This window comes from Bombus fervidus, chromosome 15, assembly GCF_041682495.2.
Source record: "Bombus fervidus isolate BK054 chromosome 15, iyBomFerv1, whole genome shotgun sequence".
In the NCBI taxonomy this organism is placed as follows: domain Eukaryota; kingdom Metazoa; phylum Arthropoda; class Insecta; order Hymenoptera; family Apidae; genus Bombus; species Bombus fervidus.
The window spans coordinates 4,489,745-4,513,478 of NC_091531.1; the positions used below are offsets into that span (position 1 = coordinate 4,489,745).

The following is a 23,734-nucleotide window of genomic DNA, read 5'->3' on the forward strand; positions in this document are numbered from 1 at the left end:
CTGTAACGAACCCGCGAACCGATTGCAATTAGCAGGTAGACAGTTCAATAATGCCACGAGAATTTCATACGCCAACTAATTATCGGTTGCTTTATTTCGCCGGTTCGACACGTACCGTTATTCGCCAGCTTTCTGCGCTGTAATTTTCATCCCGAAAGCTCTGTCCGTCGCGCTTGCTCCCTTCGAGCGGACGGCAAGAGAGAGGAGGACGCGCGAAACTTCATCTTCCTCGAGTTTCTCTCGATAGGTTGCCGATAAATTGCTAGGGCTACGAAAAATCGAAGGTATAATTGTTAGTTCCGCGTTGCGATCCAATTAATAATCGACGGTGAGGAGGCCGTGCGAGGCGGATACGCTCTCGGGACCGGTGCAATCAAGCGGTGCACAGCACGCGTAAGCCGGAAACCGGCTCGATGGCTTCTGGGTATCTATTTAACGACGTTACTGCGTGGCCCGTTCGCAAAAATCGCCACTACCGTTCCTTGTACCTTCTCGTTGCTCCTTTTATTGCCAACTCTTATAATCTCGCCGATAATAATTCTTCGTACAAGTAATTCCCTCTGGCGGTTCCCGTGGCAATTCCAGGCTACCCTCGAAGGGGCGAGTCCAGTCGTTGGTTGTCGTTGGTGTTCGCGTCGTGCCGTGCGGTCGTTTAAAATTTTAAGCGGAACCGTGGCGCGGAGTGTCGAAAAGAGTAGAAAAAACGCGTGGCAGAGAGAAACGAAGGGGGCCGAAGAGGGTGGGAAGAGCAGCGGAGGTGGTTCGGTGGCGTTGTCCCACGGGGCGACCCACCGTTCGACTTCTCCCCGCCTTATATAAACCGGCGATCCAGCACGCTTTGCTGCTCCTTTTGCTCGATTTCGATTGCGCCGGCCCAGAAGAAGCTGCTGAACACGCTGGAACATTGCTCGCAATTTAAATAAATTCACCGTGTCGTCCCCGTGGCTCTGCTCCAACCGTTCCTACCTTTCCTCCTCCTCCTCCTCCTCCTCCTCCTCCTCTCTTTCCTTCTTCCACGCTCCTCTGCTCAGCTTCGTTCGGAGATCGCGAGAGCAACCGTGCGACAGCAACGACTCTCGATTTTTCGAGTCGCCGCGAAGCGCCAGACAAAGTAGAAACGTCGCCAAGTAACGAGCATTGCGTACGAGTTGGCGATTCGGCGAACGAACTCGGTGAACGATAAGGAACGCGGCTGGTTCGGCGTAAACGTCGAGGTGGCCGAGTCAGGACGACGAATTAAGACTGGTCGGTGATCGGAGTGATTAGAAAGGCAGAGAGGAGCGTTGGATCGACGGAACGCCGCGGCGTGGTCGGCTACGTCACGGCGCGTATCGGGTACGCGGTGAAAATCGTTTGCCACGTCGCGTCGCGTCGATCCGCGTGCCGCGTTGCGCGTCGAGCGGATAGAAGATGAGTGAAAGGTTGCCTGGCCGGACCAAGGTCTGTTCAATGTCTCGTGCCGGCTTCACCGGAATAGCGACGAACCGTAGAAAACGGGTCGTTGCATCGAACCCGGTCGCGAACGAAATTTACTGGCTCGATAGTTGGCAATTGGAATTCGCAATTTGAAAGGAAACGTCAGTTTACGGATAATTCCAACCTCGAGGGACCACCGATCGACTTGGTTCGCGTTAAATCTTATTGCTTCCACTCTCACGCGTACTTTCTTACGTTTATCGCGTTTAAAGCTTCTCCTCTTTTACTTCGTTCTCCACTGTTCTTAACCAATTAACTATCGTCCGCTTTTCGCTTGCCTTCCTCGTCGCCTTTCAGTGCGCAATTTCCTTTTTCTGCTGTTCTATTTGGCACAAGCGTAATTGGAGAATTAATCGAGTCTCGGCTTCAGAAAATCAGGCTTCTTCTTTTCCAAGAGTTACTCTGTCTAAACGAAAAACGTTGCTCTATTTTCCGCGAGCTGGACGATTAATTGGATGCCATGTGAATTCCTCTCGGCGAATTTGTTTTCGCGCCGGATTCGGTATGACGCGCTTCTTCCCTTCTTCCTCCACAACATCGACGAACGTTTCGCTCGGCCGAGAGGGTCCGAGTTTCTCAAGGATAGGCGAGGCTGGTTAATAGCGCGACACAAAGAGACTGTTACGATGTCCTTTGCTTCGTTAAATACCAGCGACGATCGCTCGGCCGCGATGTATCTTCCCTTAATAGAATATTATTCATCGGTGAATCGCGCGTAGCGAGAGAAAAACGGCTCTTCGCGCGATTCACCCGACTCGTTTCTGCAGCGTCGCTTTTCCAATTTTCTACGCGGCGATCGTTTCGACCGGAAGCGCAAGAAACGCGTCGAAGACTACAGGGAAAAAAGCGGAGGCGCGATATAAGCGGCGGGTTATCACGGCGAGCCGGGAAAAATCCGGCTGGAAAACCTGTCGGCGAGACATCGGATACGGCGGTCATTAATATTAATCGAATAAATCCAGACGCGTTTACGTGGCAGGCAGCCGTTGCGATTTTCACACGACCTCGTCAAGGCGACATCGCGCTTCCTCGCTGCGTTCTGTTAGAAAAATACGCAAAGTATGTGCAAAATAGTCTTCTCTCGAAAGCGTGTCGCTGGTTTAACTAACTGACGCGTGACTAGCCGACAGCGGCCATCCTTCGTTCGCTCGTCTGCCCTCGCGAGCCAGCAATTCTAATAAATTCTAATCGTATGAGTTTCAAACGCATAAACCTACAATCGCTCGTAGCAGACGCGATGGGAAAGTTGGAAGTTTCTTTGAAAGTTAGAATAATGGGAACGAAAGAAAAAAGAAACGTGGACAAAGTTGAATGTTATAAAGTGGAATCGTGCGTTTTAATTGCACCAATTGTCCAAGTCACCGGCTCCTACACGGTCCGTTACAGTAGACGCGATGAATATCGGCGGGCCAAGCTCATCTCGCACCTCTCGATTTCACGCTAAATCGCGTGTCGCGAACTTGCGAATCGAGAATGTTTAGGCGTTTTGCACGAACCCTCGCATCGTTCGTATCCTTCTCTAGCCGGTGGCCAGGACTCGTGGAACGGAAAACGGCGAACAGGGGAGGAAAGAGACGGGGGAAGAGAGACAAAAGGGGAAGGAGAAGGTGCACCGAGAGCGGGTCGAGCGCGCGCTAGTGTTAGGAATGTGGTACCACTGCTTGTCACAGTCACAAGCGCACGCTGCACGGTACCACCGGTACCTTGTATTATGCGGCTGCGGTTGCGTATAAGTGCAGCGCGAGTAGTGGCCCGGTAGGCGTACGACGCCTCGTGCGTTCGTCTATAGTTTATATTGTATATCGAGCGGCTTGCCGAACGCTGGCCACGTAGCCGCTTGCTTACCTGTGCTTGCCTTCGCTTCTGCGCGTCCAACGACCTACGATAATTGGCCCTGGCGTAACAGGTTTCGCAAATCCCCTCCACTTTCTATCGGTTCGAATTTCGGAAAATTCGAAAACTTTCTGTTACGATCGAATTTCGCGCGCCTCGCTACTTGTCGCTTCACCGCGCTCGATAGCCAATGGTCGATGGTCGGTCGGTCGGTCGGCCAGTCAACCGAGACAATCGGTCAAGTTGTGTTATTGTCGTTTTTATTAATCATTATTATTATTATTATTATTGTCATTCGCAAGCGATTAAATACAAACGTACATATCGTAACGTCTTCCTCGAAGGTCCGAGCGCGCGACTAAATTCGAAACGCGATTCGGTTCGCGAACACGAAGCTCGAGGTGTATCGCGCATAACCGGCATAGTTTCGCCTGGCTGAAATCACGAGGCATAAATTATCGCGCATATCACCGTGGCGATGCAATCGGCGTACACGTAGGATCGGAAACGCAATTAAAATAAAATCAGGGTCCCGGCCGGTGCGCTGGCTGGCCGCTCGCCGCCAGGGAACTGCGCGTCGAATCGATGCCCCTCCCATTGTTTTCAAAGAGAATTGCTGTAAATCGGAGGATTACCAGGCCGGCCGGAGAGATCGAGACTTTTCCGGCCGGATCGTACGAGTACGAGTAAACGATCGTTTTACGAGCGTAGCCCCGATAACGATCTCCGTGTATCCTTGACTAAATCGTGACTAGAAGCGGAGGGAGTGCGCCGATACAACCTCGATACAAACATTGTTCTCATCGGGATACAAATTGCTCGTATGCCGATGCGGTTCGGCCCGTGGTAGGAGAATAAATAAAATCGAAGGAGAAAGGGAGAGAGAGAGAGCCCGGACAGCCACGTCCTTAAGCAGCCTGTTCCTAGAACAATTGCATCGGCGATTCCAGGATTTTTAACATCCTTCGCTTAATTCCTTCGACGAACTTTCAACTATGTGTGTACGTATGTACATAAATCTAGTGTATACGGTGAGACACGAAAGTATTCGCACAATTGGAATATGGAAATAAAAAGAGAAACCTTGTCCGTCTTATCAAACGTACTCGGATACGCGTAATTATAATATCGTACACAGACATTTACAGTGAAATAAATACACTGTACGAGCTGTTTTAATAAGCTCGATAAGCGAATAATTTAATTAACGATTTATTCGCAGTGACACATACGACGTAACAATTAACACAGTAATTTGCAGTAAGAAACGTACGAATTGTGATAAACAAGGCGATATTCAAGCGGAAATATTTCTCTGTTTCCACGTTACGAAGATCCTCGTCATCATTGTACGGTATGCGGCTGTTCGCAACGTTTCAGTCGCCGTTATCTCGACCCTTTGTTTAACCCTTTGCATGTGATTTTTATTTCAATTTCGTTACCAGCAGCTTTTAAGTGTTCCATTTGAAATTTACTTCAACTAAAAAATAAGCAATTTAAATAAGTAAAGGAAGAAAGAAATTCACTTAAATACCAGTTTCATTCTATTGTTGTATTTTGTAATTTTTAAATGTATGACATATCCTGAAACAATTTCCAGGATGAGATCCTAGTTTCCTAGGACATCTGTCGATTTGGACGTGAAAGAATGTCGAGTGGGACTCGACAAAGGAGCTTCTCGGATAAAAACTGACGTCGAGTGACACTCGACATGGAGTGCAAAGGGTTAAAGTCGTCGGTGAAGCTTCGTTTCGGATTTCTGTAAATAAATCGTGCAGCGTATCGCGGCAGAGAATTCGGCAATGATAATTCTATCGGCGGGTGAGATCCGGCTGCGATTTAGGAACAACGGCTGCAGCGGTAGCGCGATAACGGGACGAGACTGAGAGGAAAAGGAAACGAGAGTCGGCTACCGATACCTCGGTGAGAGCCACGCAAGATGCGTCTGTCGGCCGATCGAGCGTTATTAATTAACCCGATAGGCTGATTAACGAGCGGACTCGCGACCGCCGGTGCGCGCACAGTGTACGTCTTTCATCCTGATCGATTCCGCCTTTCGCCGAATCGGCCGGTTTTCGCGGAATCGCTCGACGATCGGGGACACGCGCGCCGCTCCGCAGGAAGTTCGCCGCCCAAGATTTATCGAAGCGCGAGTTTACGACGAGCGAATATAACAGCGGGCGCAGACTACGTACACGTACGCTACCGTGCATAAGTGTCTGGACACTTATGAATTATGACAAACATATAGAACAATAAAAATAATGCCCTGTTATACAGATTACGCTATAGCACACGTATTAAGAAGACACATGTACGCGCATATCCACACCACGAAGCTACAAAAATTTACCGAATGCCCAGCTGGACAAATTATAAAGTACAAATTAAATAATTAAAAAAACCACATAAGACGAGAAATAAGGAAAAAATAGAGAAGCAAAAGTGTGTTAATCCAAACGTAGAAATAAAATAGTCAAATTCGAAGATGAAATCCCACTGGGGGTAGCCAACCACGTGTTATTCAGCAATTAAGTTAGAAAAATTTTCCAAACTTCCAGCTGGATAAATTGTAAAGTACAAATTCAATAATAAAAAGAACCATATAAGACAAGAAATAAGGAAAAATAGAGAATAGCCATCCACGTGTTATTCAGCAATTAACTTAGAAAAATTTACCGAATGCCCAGCTGGACAAATTGTAAAGTACAAATTAAATAATAAAAAGAACCATATAAGATGAGACATAAAGAAAAATAGAAAAGCAAAAGTGATTTTGAAAATTGTGTTAATCTAAACGTTTGAAATAAAATAGTCAAACTCGAAGAAGGAATCCCACTAGGGGTAGCCATCCACGTGTTATTCAGCAATTGAGTTAGAAAAATTTAACAACTGTCCAGCTGGACAAATTGTAAAGTACAAATTAAATAATAAAAAGAACCATATAAGACAAGAAATAAGGAAAAATAGAGGAGCAAAAGAGATTTCGAAAATCGTGTTAACCTAAACATGGAAACAAAATAGTCAAACTCGAAGAAGAAATCCCACTGGGGGTAGCCATCCACATGTTATTCAGCAATTGAGTTAGAAAAATTTAACAAACGTCCAGCTGGAAAAATTGTAAATTTACAAACTAAATAATAATAATAAAAAATATCCACACTACGATGCGTGTAAATTTTATTTAAGTACAAGTCTGTACATGTACATTGTGTATTTCGATTCGTGCGATTTGACCTGTGTTATTCCAGTAAACTGTAAATTGTACATCGAACTACTCTAAATCTTCTATTAATCACGCAATCTTTCAGATTCTCTGGATATTTGTGTATTAGGTGTATTAAGTTGTCCAAAAAGTGTCTTTCTTTCGCAAACGTGATTTTTACAACTGTGCACCTTCATATAAAAGTAAAACCAAGTCTGTGAAATGTCCTGGTGTTCATCTCAATAAAACAAAATCGACGTAATTCGGCAAAATAATATAAAAGAGAAAACATTGTGCGTCTATTATTTCCTCATAAAACGAAAGAAACTCTTCAGACAACCTAATACGTTAGGTACATTAAATGCATTAGGTACGTTTAGATAAACGTGAAATATTGCACGAGTACGCGTGTAATAAAAGGTATATGGATTTAATACACGCGAATTACAAATCTCTATTAGACAGTCGATAACGATGGATTTGAATGAAATTATTGGATGGAGAGTCGGAGAACTGGATCGCAAGAAAGTTGATGGTTTCCGTCTTTGATCTTATCTCGGGCAAGCGTATACGCTTGGTGGACACTGATAACAACGATCATTCATATTAATTAGTATAAATAAAAAAGCAATAAATCGAAGATTGATGAAAATTGCTTTAAGCGTAATGTTGAGATTTTAGAATAAGTGGAGTACGTATTCGCAACGATGTTTCAAAAAGTTTCTATACATTTGATCGAGCGACAGCTATTTATCGAACACGAATATGGCACTGGATCGACGCAGGTAAATTCCTTCCTGCAATTTCAATTTAACATTCGATCACAGGTATAGGAAGAAGCGAATAATTAACAGGCAGAGAAACGTTCTTCTAGTATAAAGCGTTAAAATATAGATCTTACGATTGGATTGCACCAGGTGTCCGAATACTTATGCGCGGTTTGCGTACGTCATAACCGGTACAATATCTCGAGGACTGAATTTATTATCGAACGGAAGAGGATAAATCAGCGTGTGATGAGACGTTTCAAGGTCCGCCACGGTACAGTCTCGTAAGCCAGCATATCCGGCGTTAGATACACGACAATTTTCATAATGTTGAGAATGTAACAAACCTATCGATTTGTCGATTACATCGGGTGTCCAAATACAAACGTACGTACGCGATAGTGTATATCGATCGAGAGAGTGACGCGCGCGCTCACCACGTTGACTCGATTCCGATGATCGGCTATTATGCAAGCGGTTCCGAGAAATCGAGGCTGGAAAGCGAAAGAAGGACACGAGTGGATGGGCGAGTTCGGCAGAGTCGGATACTGGAGCAGGCAACGGTAATAATTGCTCCCGCGCCGTCTGTCACGAGCGATCGATAACTCGCCGGCAATTAACTTTGAAAAATCGTCCCGAGTCACGTACGATCCGGTTTCCTACGGATCACGCCGCTCTCCTCGTCCCTCTGTTTCTCCGTCAACCACGATATTAGATTCTCTTGGACGAACAGTCTCTCGTGCGCGCGGTCCAACAACCACGCGAGCCCTCATCTTTCGAAACGTGTTCTTACCATTGTTTGAATTTCGCGCGCCTCGATAGCTGGTCCCGCGGACCATTAACAGCGAATAAACGGTCGTGCGGATCTTTATCGCGTTATCATCGGTATCGTTGTTATTATCGCGATCGTCTACACGCTAATAAATAGCGCGCAGCAGTTAGACGAGGTTTCGTGGATCGTTCAGCCGAGAGAACGAGCGACTGCTCAACCGGGACACCCGTGCACGCATTGTTGAGCGATTAGGCGGTTGGAACTTGGAACTGCGTAGGATATTCCCCTCGAGAGACGGCCTTGATCGAATTGGCCGCGAGGAGACTGGTTCCGTGGAATCGCGCGACGCTCTCCGAACCTCGATAGAATAATCGAAAATCCTCGATCTTCTGAGAAAAAACCGTTGAGAATCTAAGACGAAAAGAGGAGAACCTGCTACCGTGCGAACGCGCAAGGGTTGAAAGAGTTTCTCAATCGAGATTGGCCTCTTCTCCGCAAGATTTCTCGTTTCTCAGCGCTAATTTCTCGGGTGATTCCTACCAAAGCTCGTGGACGTCCTCGGGAAATTAAAAACGCAGCAATCGCGAGACATTTGCACCAGGCGGAAGCCCTCACGCGAGCTTGACTCTAGACGACGCACGCAATTATCACAACAAAGCGGAGATGAGGAAGACCTGTAGAAAGGTTTCTCGTTGCTTGTGACTGTTTTCCGCGGTCGTTCTGCCTAACGTTGGAATCGGCGTACCGATCAACGGCCCATCGTAACGAGCCGTAACACCCTCGCGAGCGGAGCCATGTTGTGACGAGGATAAGAGCGACGATAAAATTACAAACGAAGCTTTTGCTTAACGAGTACCCTGACGTGCAAGGGATTTGCAATTCTGAGAATCGTCATTCACGGGGGTGGGAGAGCCGACGATCGAGGCCTAGCGCACACGGTGCCACCGATTGGCCGTGTAATCGGCGTTTCACAGGGTGGTTAGCAGAGTGGGGACGATACCGACGCGATCCGCGAGCCGGGAACCGGTTGCCTTCGAGGAGGCACACAACCGTGGACACTGACGGATATGACATTTCTGAAGTTCGTGGCCATCTACGTTTCTCTTCTCGTTCGTTTTACCCGCAGCTCGTTCGTTGGCCGTGTGCGAGCGCGCGCGCTCTCCTCGCATCCTCGTCCCTTCGACGTCCTCCTTTTATTTCGATTCGATTTTTCTGCCGGTCTTGTTCCCTTATTATCTCGTTTTGCTCGTCTCCGGGCCACGTCAGTTTCTCTCTCTTTCTTCGGCTCTTACCGCTCGGTGGTTCTCCAGCGTTTCGCGTGCATTTCATTTTGCCCTCCCTGTCCGTCCGCCCGTCCAGAGGGAGGCTCTTCCTTCCACCCAGTGCGGCGCGACGGTTCGGTTCGTGCTTTTATTTCCTGTCGACCTTCTTGCCGCCCCTTTTTCCTTCGACCAGAGGGCCGCGCGCGGCTCCTCTTTCACGTCCCACGAATCGTTCTCGCGTCATTCTCCAAAATTTTTTTTTATTATTTAATTTGTAGTTTACAATTTGTCCAGCTGGGCATTCGGTAAATTTTTCTAGCTTAATTGTTAAATAAAATATGGATGGCTACCCCCAGCGGGATACCATCTTCGAGTCCGACTATTTTATTTCTTTAGGGAGATCAGTGGGCTGTTTTCTTTTTAGTCTTCGATTCTCCAAATTGAACGCTCTCTTGCAATCGAATTTCGCGGACACGTCCCACGCACTTCGTCCGATCGCGACGGTTAACAATCGAACGAGCAGTTGCAGCAAAACGAGCACCTACGTGGGCGTTAATATTACTTTACCATCGTCCTAATTATTATCACGAATACTCGAACAAACGAATTCGTCCGTTGGAAACGGTGCTCCCCTTCTTTCTCTTTCGTTTCATCGAATGTCCAACTTTCCCAGACAGCTTTTCCTGATCAATTTGGAAACAACGCAGCTTGATTGAACGAGCGACAGCTACGCTTTTCTCCCTCGTTTAATAACCATTAGACCGACCAGGCCTCGGACGATTTTCAGGCGACTCCACCCCCTCGCGCTGGAGGCCGGCGGGCGCGAAGGTGAAAGGCTGGACGCGGCGAGGGTGTGAAAGATCTAGAGCAGATAGGGGCCTCTATATTGATGAGCTGGCTCTCCGCGTATTGATTGCACGCGGAGGGGCTTCGCCGGGGCCCGGAGCACCCTGCAGACCCCTTTTGCTACGCGCCAGCCCCGATAAGATCCGCCAGATAAGCCATGATTACACACCGCGTCAAGCCACCCCTCTTCCAACGTTTTTCTCTCCTTCCTGTGCCACCCCGCCACCGACTGTGTAAACAGTCTTCCGCCTTCATGGCTGCTTCGTTCTCCTTGTCGACCAGATAACTCCCAGTTTTCCCTTATATTATTTTATTCGCACGAACAGTTACCATTTCCACGATCTTACGCAGGTTAACACTGGAAATACCACATTCCTACTTCATGTTGTATTTTTTCCGCAATGATGCAATGATTTTCGCAACGACAACTAAAAGGATAATATAACGAATTTTATTTTGTTTTCTATGTATTCAAACTGAAAATAATTTCGTATCGAGGCTACTTATACCAATAGCAGTGAAAATGTAAAAGGGTCTTGCAATCTGTTTATCGAATCCCAATTAACCAGTTTCCTTGTTTTCTACAACTTGCCACACGTTTCTCAAATTTTTACCGCGTATCCTTCGATATGACGATATCAGTTTTCAGGAAAATTCCAGATCGATCGCTAGATCGCTAGATGCTAACGTTAGAAATACCACAGCAGTCGAAACGACTGCTTCTACAATTTTATAAATGTGTCAACCCTCGTTTAGGGATCATGGTCCCAGCTGGATTAACATGTGATGGAATTGTAGAGGATTGATAAAACGGTGACGAGAACTTGCTGTTGCAACCCGTCAAATATATTTGAAATAAATTAAATAAATTATAAATAAATATAGACAATGTCCAAAGTCGCTCGTACAAACGTATTTGCAAAGACGGTGTATAATCGCTCGCAGATAACTCGAAGATACTAATCGATAATTCGTATAACTCGTGTAATAACTGCTAATAACTGATTCGCTCGCGATCGCGTTCGTTTATTTGTACTGGTCGGGGGAGAGTCGGAAAATTCGAATTCGTCTTTGTTCAACGGTTGCTCCGAGGCAAAGCAACATGATTTGAATCGTCCTGTGACTCATGTGCCACAAATAATACGAAAAATGTACTACGTAACATGGAATTGCTTCTGTAAGAAAGTAAGAAATCAATAAATTTAGAAATATTCTATTATTAGGTATTTTTTAACGACCAGTCATTTTCATTGGTTTTGGTAGAAGGAGCTTCGTGTTAACTATCGGTAGTTCTAGTGTTAGAGAGATGGTGCGGGCGCACAGACGAGAAACTAAAGACGAAGAAACCGCGTTTTGGAAAATTGCCTGTCATGACAGAGTGGCTTTTATATCGTGAGTTTTCTAAAAAGTAGGGTTGGAATACTGTTAAAGTAGAAATTGACGAGAGAAATGGGCCAGCTGCGTTGCGTATTTGTCGTTCGAAGCTCGAGATTCGAAATAAACTCGACGTATTAGGTTGCCCGAAAAGTTGCTTTCGTTTTATAAGAAATAAATTTTTTTTTTTTTTTTTTTTTTTTTTTTTTTTTTTTTTTTTTTTATTTGTTTTATTAAATTTTTACAATTTGTCCAGAAGGACATTTGGTAAAATGTTATAGCTTAGAGAATAAAAGAATAAAAAAAATAAAAAATAAAATAAATAGAAATAAATAAAATATAGCATGTGGATGGTTACCCCCAGCGGGGTTCCATCTTCTAGGTTTCCTATTGCATCTCTATTTCGAGGTCTGCGGGATGCTTCCTCTTCAGTCTTCTTTCTATTTTGGTTTTATTTGTTTCAGCAGCCAGCTGGTTTGGGTGTGCTGCAAGTCTTTCTTTGTACTTTTTTGCGTATCTAGCGATTTCCTCTTTGACTGTTGGAATTTTTAGATCTTTTCGTAGGTCTTCATTTCTGACGTACCATGGAGCGTTAACTATTGTCCTTAAGATTTTTGCTTGCTCTATTTCTATTTTGCTTATGTGACTCATTGCTGCCGTCCCCCATAATGGGACTCCGTATGTCCAGATTGGTTTGATTATTGTTTTGTATATATTTAGTTTATTCATTGTGCTTAATTTAGATTTTCTATTGATTAACCAGTACATCTGCTTCCTTTTTGCACTTATTCTGTTTATTATTGATTTTATATGGTGCTTCCATGTAAGGCGTGTGTCTAAATTTATTCCCAGATATTTGACTTGCTTTGATTGTGCTATGTGGGCGCCGTTCAGTTGAATATCTGGTGTTTTTCCTTTTCTAAGTGTAAATGTTATGTGGTTGCACTTGCTGGTGTTCACTTTTATTTGTTTGTTTTGCAGCCATTTTTCTATTTTTGTAGTGTGTTCTTGTAGTAGTGCGGCGGCCGTTTCTAGATTTGCATGCCTCACTAGTATGGCCGTATCGTCCGCAAACGTCAGTGTTTTACTGTTGACAGTTGTTGGTATATCTGCCGTGTATAGTGTGTATAATATTGGTCCTAAGACACTTCCTTGCGGTACTCCTGCCTTGATGTCCTTAATTTCAGAGTATGCATCATTTATTTTTACTACAAAGGTTCTGTTGTTTAAGTAGGATTTGAGTAGTTTGTAGATTTGTTCTGGAAATTGCTTTTTGATTGTTTGAAGAAGTTTTTCATGGTTAACTTTGTCGAATGCTTTTTCGATATCCATAAAGAGTGCTGTGCAGTATTGTTTTGTTTCAAGCGACTGTAAGATTTCGTTGACGAGTCTATGCATTTGTTCTATTGTGGAGTGTTTATTCCTGAATCCAAATTGATGGTTCGGTATTAGTTTTTCTTTTTCTATTGTTGGTTTTAAGCGGTTATATATTATTTTCTCTAGTAATTTGGAAAACGCAGGTAGTAATGATATCGGCCTGTAGGATGCAGTTAAATGTGGGTTTTTGTTTGGTTTGGGTAACATCACTATCTGTGCTATTTTCCATAGTGTAGGAAAGTACTGTATTCTTAGAATTGCGTTAAATATTATCGTTGTTAGTCTTATTGCCTTTGGGGGAAGGTTTTTTAAGATTTTCCCATTGATCAAGTCAAATCCTGGTGCTTTACTTGTCTTTGTTGCCTCAATTAAGTTTGTAACTTCTTGCATAAGAAATAAATGCACCACATTTCTTGTTTTATATTATTTTATTGAATTACGTTTGATCCATTTTATTCTATTACTACAAAATAGATCATACATAAATCCGTAAAATAATATAAAATAAAAAATGCCGTGCATCTATCATTTCACTTATGAAACGAAAGAAACTTTTGAGACAACCTAGTACTTCTTACTCGGGAATAAAGCTTCTTTAATTTATTCGTTGTAGGAAATCTTTAACCAAATGGACAATTTATATATCGCCAAGGATATAGGTAAATATAATACATAAAAATTGTTCGTCATTATAAACAGTTTTAGAGGAGCAGACGCGTGGGTATCGAGCAGATCGGAGATTGTATCGGCACAAAACCCAACAGTAAGCAATTACCGCGATAGCCTCGATTGTCCACCTTCGATTCCAAAGATCTTCGAGCGTGAAACGAGAAACGAGGATCGAAGCTCATCGAGCTGCTTGCGATTACGAGAATTACGCGTACGCACGGATTCTTGCGGCGTTTTGTCGAAGCAAGACAGGCGAAAACGGTTACATTGTGCGGATGACAAAGGGCGAGACGCGCCCTGTTTTTCTCGAGGACTCTCGAGACCAGGACGATACAGAGACACCGAAGAAAAAGAGGAAAAACAGTTGCGTGGACATTTTATATTCGTGGACACGCGCTCGAGAGACGCATTGTGACGGGGGCACAAAGGGGGTGCAATTTCGACGACGCGTTTTCGCTCAAACAGCTTTCAATCGGTTTTCCATTAGAGTCCTCCCTTCCGCCTGCGTCCACAATGCCTGAACCGGGTCTGCTTTTCGTTCGGAGGTTAAGTGGCCGATGAATGGAAAGCGAGAAGGACGATTTCCAAACGAAACTCGACGCAACCTGACCCTGTGAAGAGCGTGCGACGATCATCGAGGATCTGACAAAAGATATACAATGTTTAACGTAGATTATAGATCATCGATCGCAATAAGGTTCCCAGAATCTCTCGAGACCCAATGAGATTTAGTACGCTCGATGCCACGCGCGAGTTTTTGGAAAAACGTTCGAGTCGCTCGAGTATCGTTGTTCGAAAGCTCGTGCATACCTCGAGGAGACAAATTTGCTGGAACAGTCGATAACGCGTCGCGTTTTTAACAAACCATCGAGCGTATATTTATTTATACACCGATGCTACAGAGTTGCATAGACCGGTGCTGTCACGTAAAATCCGTAACTGTCGGGACGACGCGACGAATCCCTTGGTTCTCGTTCGCCGATGGGGAAACAGGTGTAGCGGAGACGGTCTCCGATCCTTTTACGAGTCTGTGATCCGGGCTCACAGGTAAGAACACGGGCTCGCATTTCCAATCCCCGGGACGAGGATTATGGGCGGCCGATTTCACGCGATCCCGGCTCGGTTTCTGGCTTCTTGATTCTGGAAGCTTCTCTCGATTCTCCTCCCACGAATCCCACGGCCGGAGAAAAGCTGCAAAGGAATCCCTCAGACCAATTCTGTCGTCGAAAGCTTCGCCCCCTGAGTCCACGGATTAACAGTTTATATCAACTTTTGGCTGCAAGCGGGCCAAATCGTCGATCGTTTCGACATGCGTGGTTCGCTAAACGAAACGTTCGTTCGAACAAGTTGGGGGACAAGACAGTTTCGATAATAGAAATTCGCCAGACAGTTCTTACCGGGTTCTTCTAACAGATTCGAATATGTATCGTATATGTAAGCGTTACGATTTCAATTGTTCCTTCTTCGACGCTCGAATTTATTTCGAATGCGAGTAAATTACTCAATTACTTGACACGGATCAGATCCGCAGGCTAAAAAGACTACCCTCTAGATTTGAACATTGGAATCAGCTAGAACCAAACATACGATGATAATCGTTTGTTATTCACGTTATAGTACCGCGCCAGAATAATTTACTTATAATTCTCAGTGAGAATTGATTGTAAACTACTTCCAAATTAAAAGAAATAGTAAAACAAACGAGTAAATGACTGCATGCATTAGTGTACTCGTTGCAAGAACAAGCGTTTGTACCGCGGATGATATCAATTGATAATCAATGATTAGCGGACTATGGTAGCTCGCCATTAACACTAAGCTCACCAGGCTGTATCTTTAGCCAAAAATTGAGAAATCGATTAGTTAGACGATATAAGAATTTTCGTAGAGTTGGCTGAATGAAGGAAACGAGAACTTTAAATTCAATTTTGAAACCGGTCATTGCGAGGCCTGGTAAAAATCTGTTGCAAGATCGGTAAGTTTACGCAAGGATTATTTTTTTTTTTTTTTCTTTTTATTATTTAATTTGTACTTTACAATTTGTCCAGCTGGACATTTGGTAAATTTTCTGACTTAATTGCCAAATAACACGTGGATGGCTACCATCTTCGAGTTTGACTATTTTATTTCTCTAGTAAGGTGAGTAGGGTGTTTTCTCTTTAGTCTTCTTTCTATGAGAGTTTATCGGTGTGTGCGTGTTCGATCCTGCCGATCCTCGAAAGCCGAGTCGACCGCGATCCTAGAAGCTCGAGATCGGGCTGGAAGACGGCGAACGACTCGGTTGGTTAATGCGTTACAGGTGTGATATCTGTGTGTTTTCTTTTCCAAAACTGTCGCTGCAGAGCGCGGCGAGGCGGGCGGGCACCAGCTGCGCCAACTGCAAGACCGCGACCACCACGCTGTGGCGGAGGAACCAGGCCGGGGAGCCAGTCTGCAACGCGTGCGGCCTCTACTACAAGCTGCACAACGTAAGTAATCGATCATACATTCCCTCCGTATCGACGTTTCCTCCGCTGGATCCCCAGCCGCGACCAACCAACCAACCAACCAACCAACCATCTTTCCATCGGATTCGACGGTTCAGTTTCGCGTCCGCCACGCCAAACGCCGGTGTATCCCTTTGTCAAACGTCTTTGGAACAAACGGTGCTTGGCTATTATACTTTATTTGCCGACAACTTCCGTTCGGAATCGGGGCGAGCGATCGAAAGCGGAAGATCCGTACCACTCGATACAATGTTTTCGAGAAGGGAGACATCGACAAAAGGGGCCCGGGTATTAAAACGACGGATACGAGATCCGACGAACGAGAGCGGCCCTTCGATAAACAGCGGAGGCAAAAGGTCGTTCTTTGGCCACCGTCGAAGCCACCGATCGTGAACCGGCCCGTGTAACGTAATATCGGATCGCTATTGTCGCGGCCAGCCTCTCCAGAGTTCTATTGTCGACCCGTGGAACCTAATTCCTCGATCCTCTTTCTGCTGCGAGCCGCGGTGGCCGGATTTTCCTCGCATTCTCCGCCACTTTCCAATCTCGCGGCGCGTTACCGCTCCGACATTCCATCTCTTTTTAACTCGTGCCGCGCGCCAACCAGTTTCTACTCCGCGGATTTTTATTAATTGTTTGTTTATTTAACGGGCACAGGGCCTTCGGTGTCGCATACCAGCTTACGCGAGTCGAAGCGTAAAAGAGCGAGCTGCAATCTTTTAAACTGAGATTTTCATGCAATCTTCGTGAGTATAGTTAGAGTAGTGCAATTGAAATAGGCTCTTGCGTCATTTACTGAACGTTATACGTAGCACATGTATCAATGATCGTCGCGTACACGTCTACGCGCAGAGCTTAACCTATGACCTGTTTTCGACGAATATCTTCGTCACGAAGAAATATTTCGTTGCAATATTTCATGTTACGTGGGAGTGATTTCGTGAGGACTTAATTTTGTATTATATTTAACAGCCACACGTGCTCTGTGTTTTTACAAAATCTTCAACAAGGTCGCCACAGCCAACTAGTTAAAAATTCGACAATTCTCACGACTCGCTTGCGCGCATCTCGCCACACAAATCGCGTGTTCCTTCGCGTATTACGGTTTGCAGGAAGGAGCGTAGGAAGCCGTGTAAGCAACTTGCAACGTGAATCTCGAGGGTAGTTTGGTTGTTTGCGAGAGACGCGAGAGAGCGGGTGGCCACTCGAGTCAGCCCTTCCGCTTACGCGACGCGACCCTCTGTTGTGGCAACAATTAGGGTGCTCGGCGGGTCGCCGGACGTGCGAAGAGTGTCGCCAGGATCCCCCTCGAGGCGGCGGCGGCGGCGGGGGTGGAGCGTGCTCAACGGCGTGTGACACAGGAAGCAGCGAGGAAGACAAAGGGAGGAGGGAAAAACGGACATCCTGCGCGCAGTTTTTCTCAGCAACTCGACGTATTTCACGCGGCTAGCGATCGCCCTGTGAAGACGCTCGGAAGAACGCGGCTTGGCGTCGACCTATTTAGATCTAACTACGCGTCTGATCGCTCGTTCCAATCCGAGAGATAACGGAGATAGTTTCATCTCTTAGATGCGCTATTTTCTCGCAAGATGACGCGCAAACTATCGAAATAGAACACGAACAGCCATCATTTTTACTACAAACGCGCCGGCTCTTAACTTAGCGTTGATATTGTAATCGTCGAAATATCTAATCCGCTTCGGGGAATTTTCTGTACGTTCGGATGAAAAGAGGACGCGAAAGAATGTTGTATGTTCGAAAGGTAAAGTACACGTCGTGTAGCGGAGACGCGGACAATTTCAATGAAGCGCCGTCACCTCGAGTAGTCGCTTGTACTTTCTTGGTTTTTGCGATCGACGTAGCAAATTGAAGCGGTTTTCAAGCTGTAAGCGATCGTACACTGCTCGCTTTTCTTCGCCTTGGCGGAGTTTTCGCGGCTCGGAGAGGGCAGGCCAAAAATAAGGCGCGTCTCTCGCGGGATCTCGATAAGGATTCGTTTGCGGCTCGCGCTAATTGGCCCGCGATGACACAACGGCTCCCACTGTCCGCCCCTTCTGCTGAAAGCAAATGGTCCGTTCGAATTTACGCGGCTTTTTTCCCTCCTCTGCCGACTTATCAGCCCATCTTCGCTTCAAATACGAACGCACAGCGAGCCTCTGAGTCCTGTTCGCGATCCCCGTCCCGAGTTATCCAGATTGCACGCAGTTGCAACGCGTACAGTCGCGGACGCCACGTACTTTTCGCTTGGTACTTTGTACTTTCCATTGGAAATCGCCGGACCAGCGCTACAACCAAATCACCGACGGAAGAGAATCGCGTTTTCTCGCGACGTTTGTCCGACCGAATCGATAACGAAGACGAAGAGAAGGGTGAGGCGGGGGCAGGATAGCGACGAAGGCAGCAACGTACAGCAGCAGCAGCAACATCCTCGCGCTGGTTAATGCCGGGCATAAAGGCCAGGCCCAGACACGTTTCCTGGTAATCATTAATTAAGCGTAGGGCTCCCTTCCGCCCCGCCTAGCGACATGGGACGCCGTGCACGCTCCACCAAGGGGGGAATAAATTCGGCGACTCTCTCGGTGGATTCTTCCCTTCTTCTCGTGCGGCGTAAAACGTCGAGACGGAAACGCGCGAAACTCGTAGCTCCGTTTCCAACCGACCTCGTCTTTCTTTCACTCGCGAAGAACCGGGTAAGCCGGAATAGGCGACTGTCTTCGGTGACGTTAAGCCGACACGTTACAGTCTCTCGCGCCGAATCTCGGTTGCCCGGTCCGGCCACTCCGTCGAACAATCGGACGGCGAGGATTAGCCCCGGGGTCCGTGCACTCGTCCAAGGTTCCCTGGATCGGTCGTCGACGATACAGAAAATTCGATGGAGCAACAACTACTCTGGTAGAATCGACGCGCGTACACAACGCAAGGGATCCCGGATCTCGGCTGGACGAAGGAAAGGAGAGCGGGTGAAAGGTGGAAGGAGACGAACGAGGAAGGAAAAAGAAAAAGGAAAGGAAAGAAGAAAAAGAGAGAGAGAGAGAGAGGAAAGAGAATCGATGGCTACCAAGTATGCGTAAGGAGGCTCGGGCGAGAGATCAATCATTTCGAGAGCAGCGTCTCCGGCAGTTTCTCTTGTACCTGCCACCAGAGGGTATACGGCTGTTGGCCGGGCTTGTCCCGAGATTCGAGATAGACACCGTTGCTCTGTGGCGCGAGTGGTAGAGGAAGAGAAAGGAGAGGGACGCGGAACGACAGATCTGGCGTCGTTAAGATAGAGCGGACCGATAGCGCGGTCGCGGTGGCGCGCGCGCCATCCAGCCAGCCATCGAGCCACGGCTAGTCGAAAATACACGGATTATTCGTGCTCTCGGCGCCGAGCTACCGGCTGCTCGAAATATGGTAATCGCCGCTCGAAATCCTGGCCGGAGGGTCGCTGGGGTCGCCGGAGAAATTCCTCGAACGAGGACGATACTCGTCCCCCGGAAACCGCGTTCCACGATCAGCAAAGGAACCGGAGACTCGAGAATTAGACGCGCGAATCTTCGCCTCGCGCGCTTCGTACAATTTGCGAACGTTCGATTTGGCGGCGATTCGGACGCGTTTAAACGAGCCGCAGGATGTTTAACGTAACACGAATTACGTATACGCGTTAGATACAGCGCGGTCTTGAATTAAACCATTTAAGGAAGCAACGTTCATTGACGTAGGCGCACCCAGAATCGTGCGCGTTTTGTTAAAGCGTTTTAAATCTTGCGCCGCGCAACATCCTTGCGAATTGATATTCCGATTACGATCTATCGCTGAAATTACGCCGCGTTGCTTTCCCGCCGTCGATCGCCTCTTCTGCCCCATGCTTCTCGTTACGAATTGGAAAGCGCGTCTTTTTCTCGAAAGATGCTCGCAACTGCTTTTTTTATATCTCCGCAGAAACCTCGTTATACGCGCTCCGAACGTACCAACTGTAGCCACTCGCCGATTTTACGACCGACGCGTCGTTCGCATATCGTATCAACGGCTCGAAAGGAGAAAAACGTCGCGTCGATTCCGATCGCCGCGCAACTTTAACTTACTTTGTCCGAAATCGATTTCGTCGGTGGAGTACGCCAGCGTATCGTGAGTTGCTGGAGGAAAGAGGTGGAAGATATACGCGAGAGGAGAAGCCGCCTGAAATTTGAAATGGAAAAGCGACGAAAATAGCCGAGTCGGGGGATCGTAAACAGTGGGCCGCTGTCTTTTCCCGATACGTATCTCGATGTCAGGTTGAAGATAGGCACGTGTGTGGCCCGAACGCCGCGATCGACCGATAACACCGGCAATTTTGGTCGTTTCCACGGCAGATCGACAAGGTTCTCACACTTCCTTTTCATTCGAAGCGCGGCTGCGGATAAATCACGCGGACGTTCGACGAACGCAACAGCGCATCGCGTCGCGCGGCTTTGTCCCCCCGAGGAAGTTGTAAAATCGCGCTACGGGGAGGAGGAACGGCGCAAAGGGCCGCCAATTGATATGCCCCCGACGAGCCGGCTACGAGACATTCCTCCGTGCCGCTTTCTGCGAACGTTTTAGCCGAGCTAGAGATCCGAGTCGCCTCCGCTCGCCTCTGTTCTCGTTTTCTACGCCACTTGCGAACTCCTCGCAGAGGACGAAACACTCGCGTCGCTTCCGAAAATCCGCACGTTCGTCGAGCAATTTTCAAAATTGTCGCCGGTCGTCCGCGAAGTAATAGGACGCCTCGGTTCTTAACTCGTCTAGTCGCATTTTTCGTGAAACCTGTGATTAACCGATCCACGATCAATACAAATTCGTAATAATACGATGGAAATTCTACCGGGTGAGCGAGAAATATTCCTAGCTCCGTACAACAATGTCAGGCTTTGGAAACTTCAAACTCTGTTTTCTTTGAAGATGTGAAACAGTTGAGAACTAGAGCGACGAAATGCATTCGAAAATGTTTTCTTTATTTCCAACTAACATCTTTCGATATACTCGCACGCCTTACACCGATACTTATCCCAATGTAAAACGAGTACATACGTATACGTACGATACGTATGTAGATATCTCTGTCACGAGTTTGCATAATTATCGTTGCACGCTGTCCTCTAAATTTAAATCATCGTTTCCTGCGAACCGTCCTCCCAGAAATTCTTCCAGTTTTGCGAAAGGATGGCCCGTTTGATAGGTCGACGCGTTTGGAGTATAAAATCGTAGACACGTTTCTTGATGTTCAGGACGCTTGCTATCGCGCACACAGTCCTACCGTTCGTATTGAATGCTCGCAACCATCTTCTTACCGATGATTCATCCACAGCCTGGCCGCTATACCGCGAATTTTTATGCACATTCGTATTTTTATAAACCTAATTAAACAAACGGAAATTCATACATCCAGTGATTATTATACTGCTTGTTATATTTTTGCATGTCACGTATATCGCGCGAATTTTGACAATCTTAAATTTCCTACAAATGTGTACACTGTTGCAATTCGACGGCGAATTTCTTTGGACGAGAGTTTTTAACATTTCAAAAGCGCGTGAAAGACCTTTGAAAAGAAACCTATCTTCTATAAGCACGTTCCATCGTCTCGTAGAAGAAAATTCGTCAACTATACTTGAACGCGGTCGATTCCGGACTGAGATTATGTAAATCGAAAATAGCAGGACGCTTGGTTTCCGAGAGAAATAAATAAAACACTTGGCCATAGATCGTAGATCATAGATTACAGAAGAGATCGTGCACAAGGTCGATTATTCACTAAACACGCGCATATCCTGTTTTCTTGAAAATGAATAAAAGCAAGCAATTTTATTATCCGCTTTTCCACGTCTCCGCTAACACCTAGTCGTTATCAGACTGCGCATAGAAGATGTGAAAAGGCGGAATTGCACCAAACGCGCATAATATTGTTCGGAGCTTTTTACCATATTTTACCAAAATTCTACTTTCTCGATTATATTCCCCAGGATATGACTTTGCATGAAAATTCGCAGAGTAAATATCATCGATTAGCCAAGTTCGAGTATACTCGACAAAAGTTCAAACTCGATCTTCTCGAAAGCGAAGCGTCGAAAGACAAAAACGTGTCGCTCCATCTACATTTTCACGTAGATTCGCGAGTGTTCTCGCTTGTACGATCGCTTCATCGACACCCCGCGTAACTTGTACGTAGGACCATTAGAAACTTGGAGTTTTGGAAATCCATAAAACTTGTGGAGCGCCTGTTTCGACAGCTGTTCGTTAATTCATGAGTAGCAGACCTCGTATTCGAGGAACGAGCGGGGAATCGGTGTTAGAGAGTGGAGAAGGAAATTCGACCGTAGGTAGGCTCGTCTCCGATCTTTCATTCATTGACCCCACCCGGCGCAGGTTCGCGGCGCGATTTCGTATGCGATCGGTGTGCGGTTGCATCGTGTGTGACCACATCAATCTGCATTCGAATCTCCGCGGATGGGGCCGTCTCTCTCCCTCCGGTTCGCTCCTCTCTCCGTCTCTGTCTTTCTCTCTCCCTTTCTCTTTCCCTCTCTTTTGTTTGCACCTCGCGCTCGGTTTCGTCGCTCGGTTCCTATTAAAGCCGCTCGTATTGTATTCAAATCGGTTCGAGCTTTCTTTCGTGTCTGCCTGCCGTTCTTGCTACTTTTGCTCGCTCATTAAGCTTCATCCGTCGATCCGCTAAAATACTGCGTTTTCGAGCCTCCCTCGACTCTCGACCTCCGTTCGATCCTCCGCTCTCGCCATCCTTCCCATTCCTTCGTCTCTCAAACGTTGTCTCTTTCCACTCATATTCGTGACACGCGCGGATGCATATTTATACGAAAGTGAAGCGCGTCGAAAGTTCGCCTTTTCGCGAACGACGACTCTGTGAAATCTACCACGAAGTACACATTCGGCGTAAGCTTGCCGTCGATTCTATTTCCCGGTAATTTTGTTACAAATCTATCGTCGAATAACGAGGAATAAAGTAAAATCCGCTAGAATCCTCGGATAATGGCGTACGGCAGGCAGCGTGATCCTCGCTAGCGAGTAACATGGTGGTCGCGTGTGACAGTGTGACTGGAATCGGCGACGAGAGTCAGAGATCGTTGGCGATTGCGTTTAGCTGATGGATAATTTCAAGGCGTCCCGGACAAAGCATCTCGATCGTCGATTCGTCGATGTAACCGATCGATCGAAAAAGCTGGTCGCAGAGGCGGCAGATTTTCGCGTCGCAGGACCAATTATGCGTGCGTGTGTGCGCGCGGATGCTCGCGGTGCGCGTGCAATGCTTAAGTACGAAATAACTAGGTATGCAAGTGTGGTGTGCCGCATGGTTGCGGCGGCGGCCGCGGCGGAGGAGGAAATGCACGGGCGGCGGGCGGAGGGGCAGGCGGCAGGGGTGGAGGAGGAGGCGGAGGCGCGCTTTGTAGTTGCCGCGACGTGACGCAACTGCCAACTTAAGGAAAAGGTTCCTGGTATTGCGGGATGCGCGAACGAGCCTCCGGAGGTGGCGGTCGTGGCATCATCCTCCCTCGTCCTCCGCCTGCCCAGCCCCTCTCGCCTTCTCTCTCTGTCTCTCCGTCGCGTCGTTCTCTCGATCGCTCGTCGCCTCTCCTTCCCTCCGACACCCAAGCCAACGTCCAGACGGTCAACGACTCTTTTCGGAATTACGCGATTGCTCGAATTTGCCGAATTAC

General features: G+C 46.8%; 1 protein-coding gene across 4 annotated transcripts in view; it reads left to right on the forward strand.

Annotated features, from left to right (window-relative positions):
• LOC139995038 (uncharacterized) overlaps positions 1 to 23,734 on the forward strand; it is a 90,503-nt gene that overhangs the window by 61,631 nt on the left and 5,138 nt on the right. For 3 of the 4 annotated variants that reach the window (XM_072018157.1, XM_072018160.1, XM_072018158.1), the window contains exon 5: positions 15,912 to 16,049. In XM_072018157.1, the coding sequence (XP_071874258.1) occupies positions 15,912 to 16,049 (138 nt within the window). The remainder of the gene's footprint in view (positions 1 to 15,911; positions 16,050 to 23,734) is intronic. The other variant, XM_072018159.1, reaches the window with a different exon arrangement.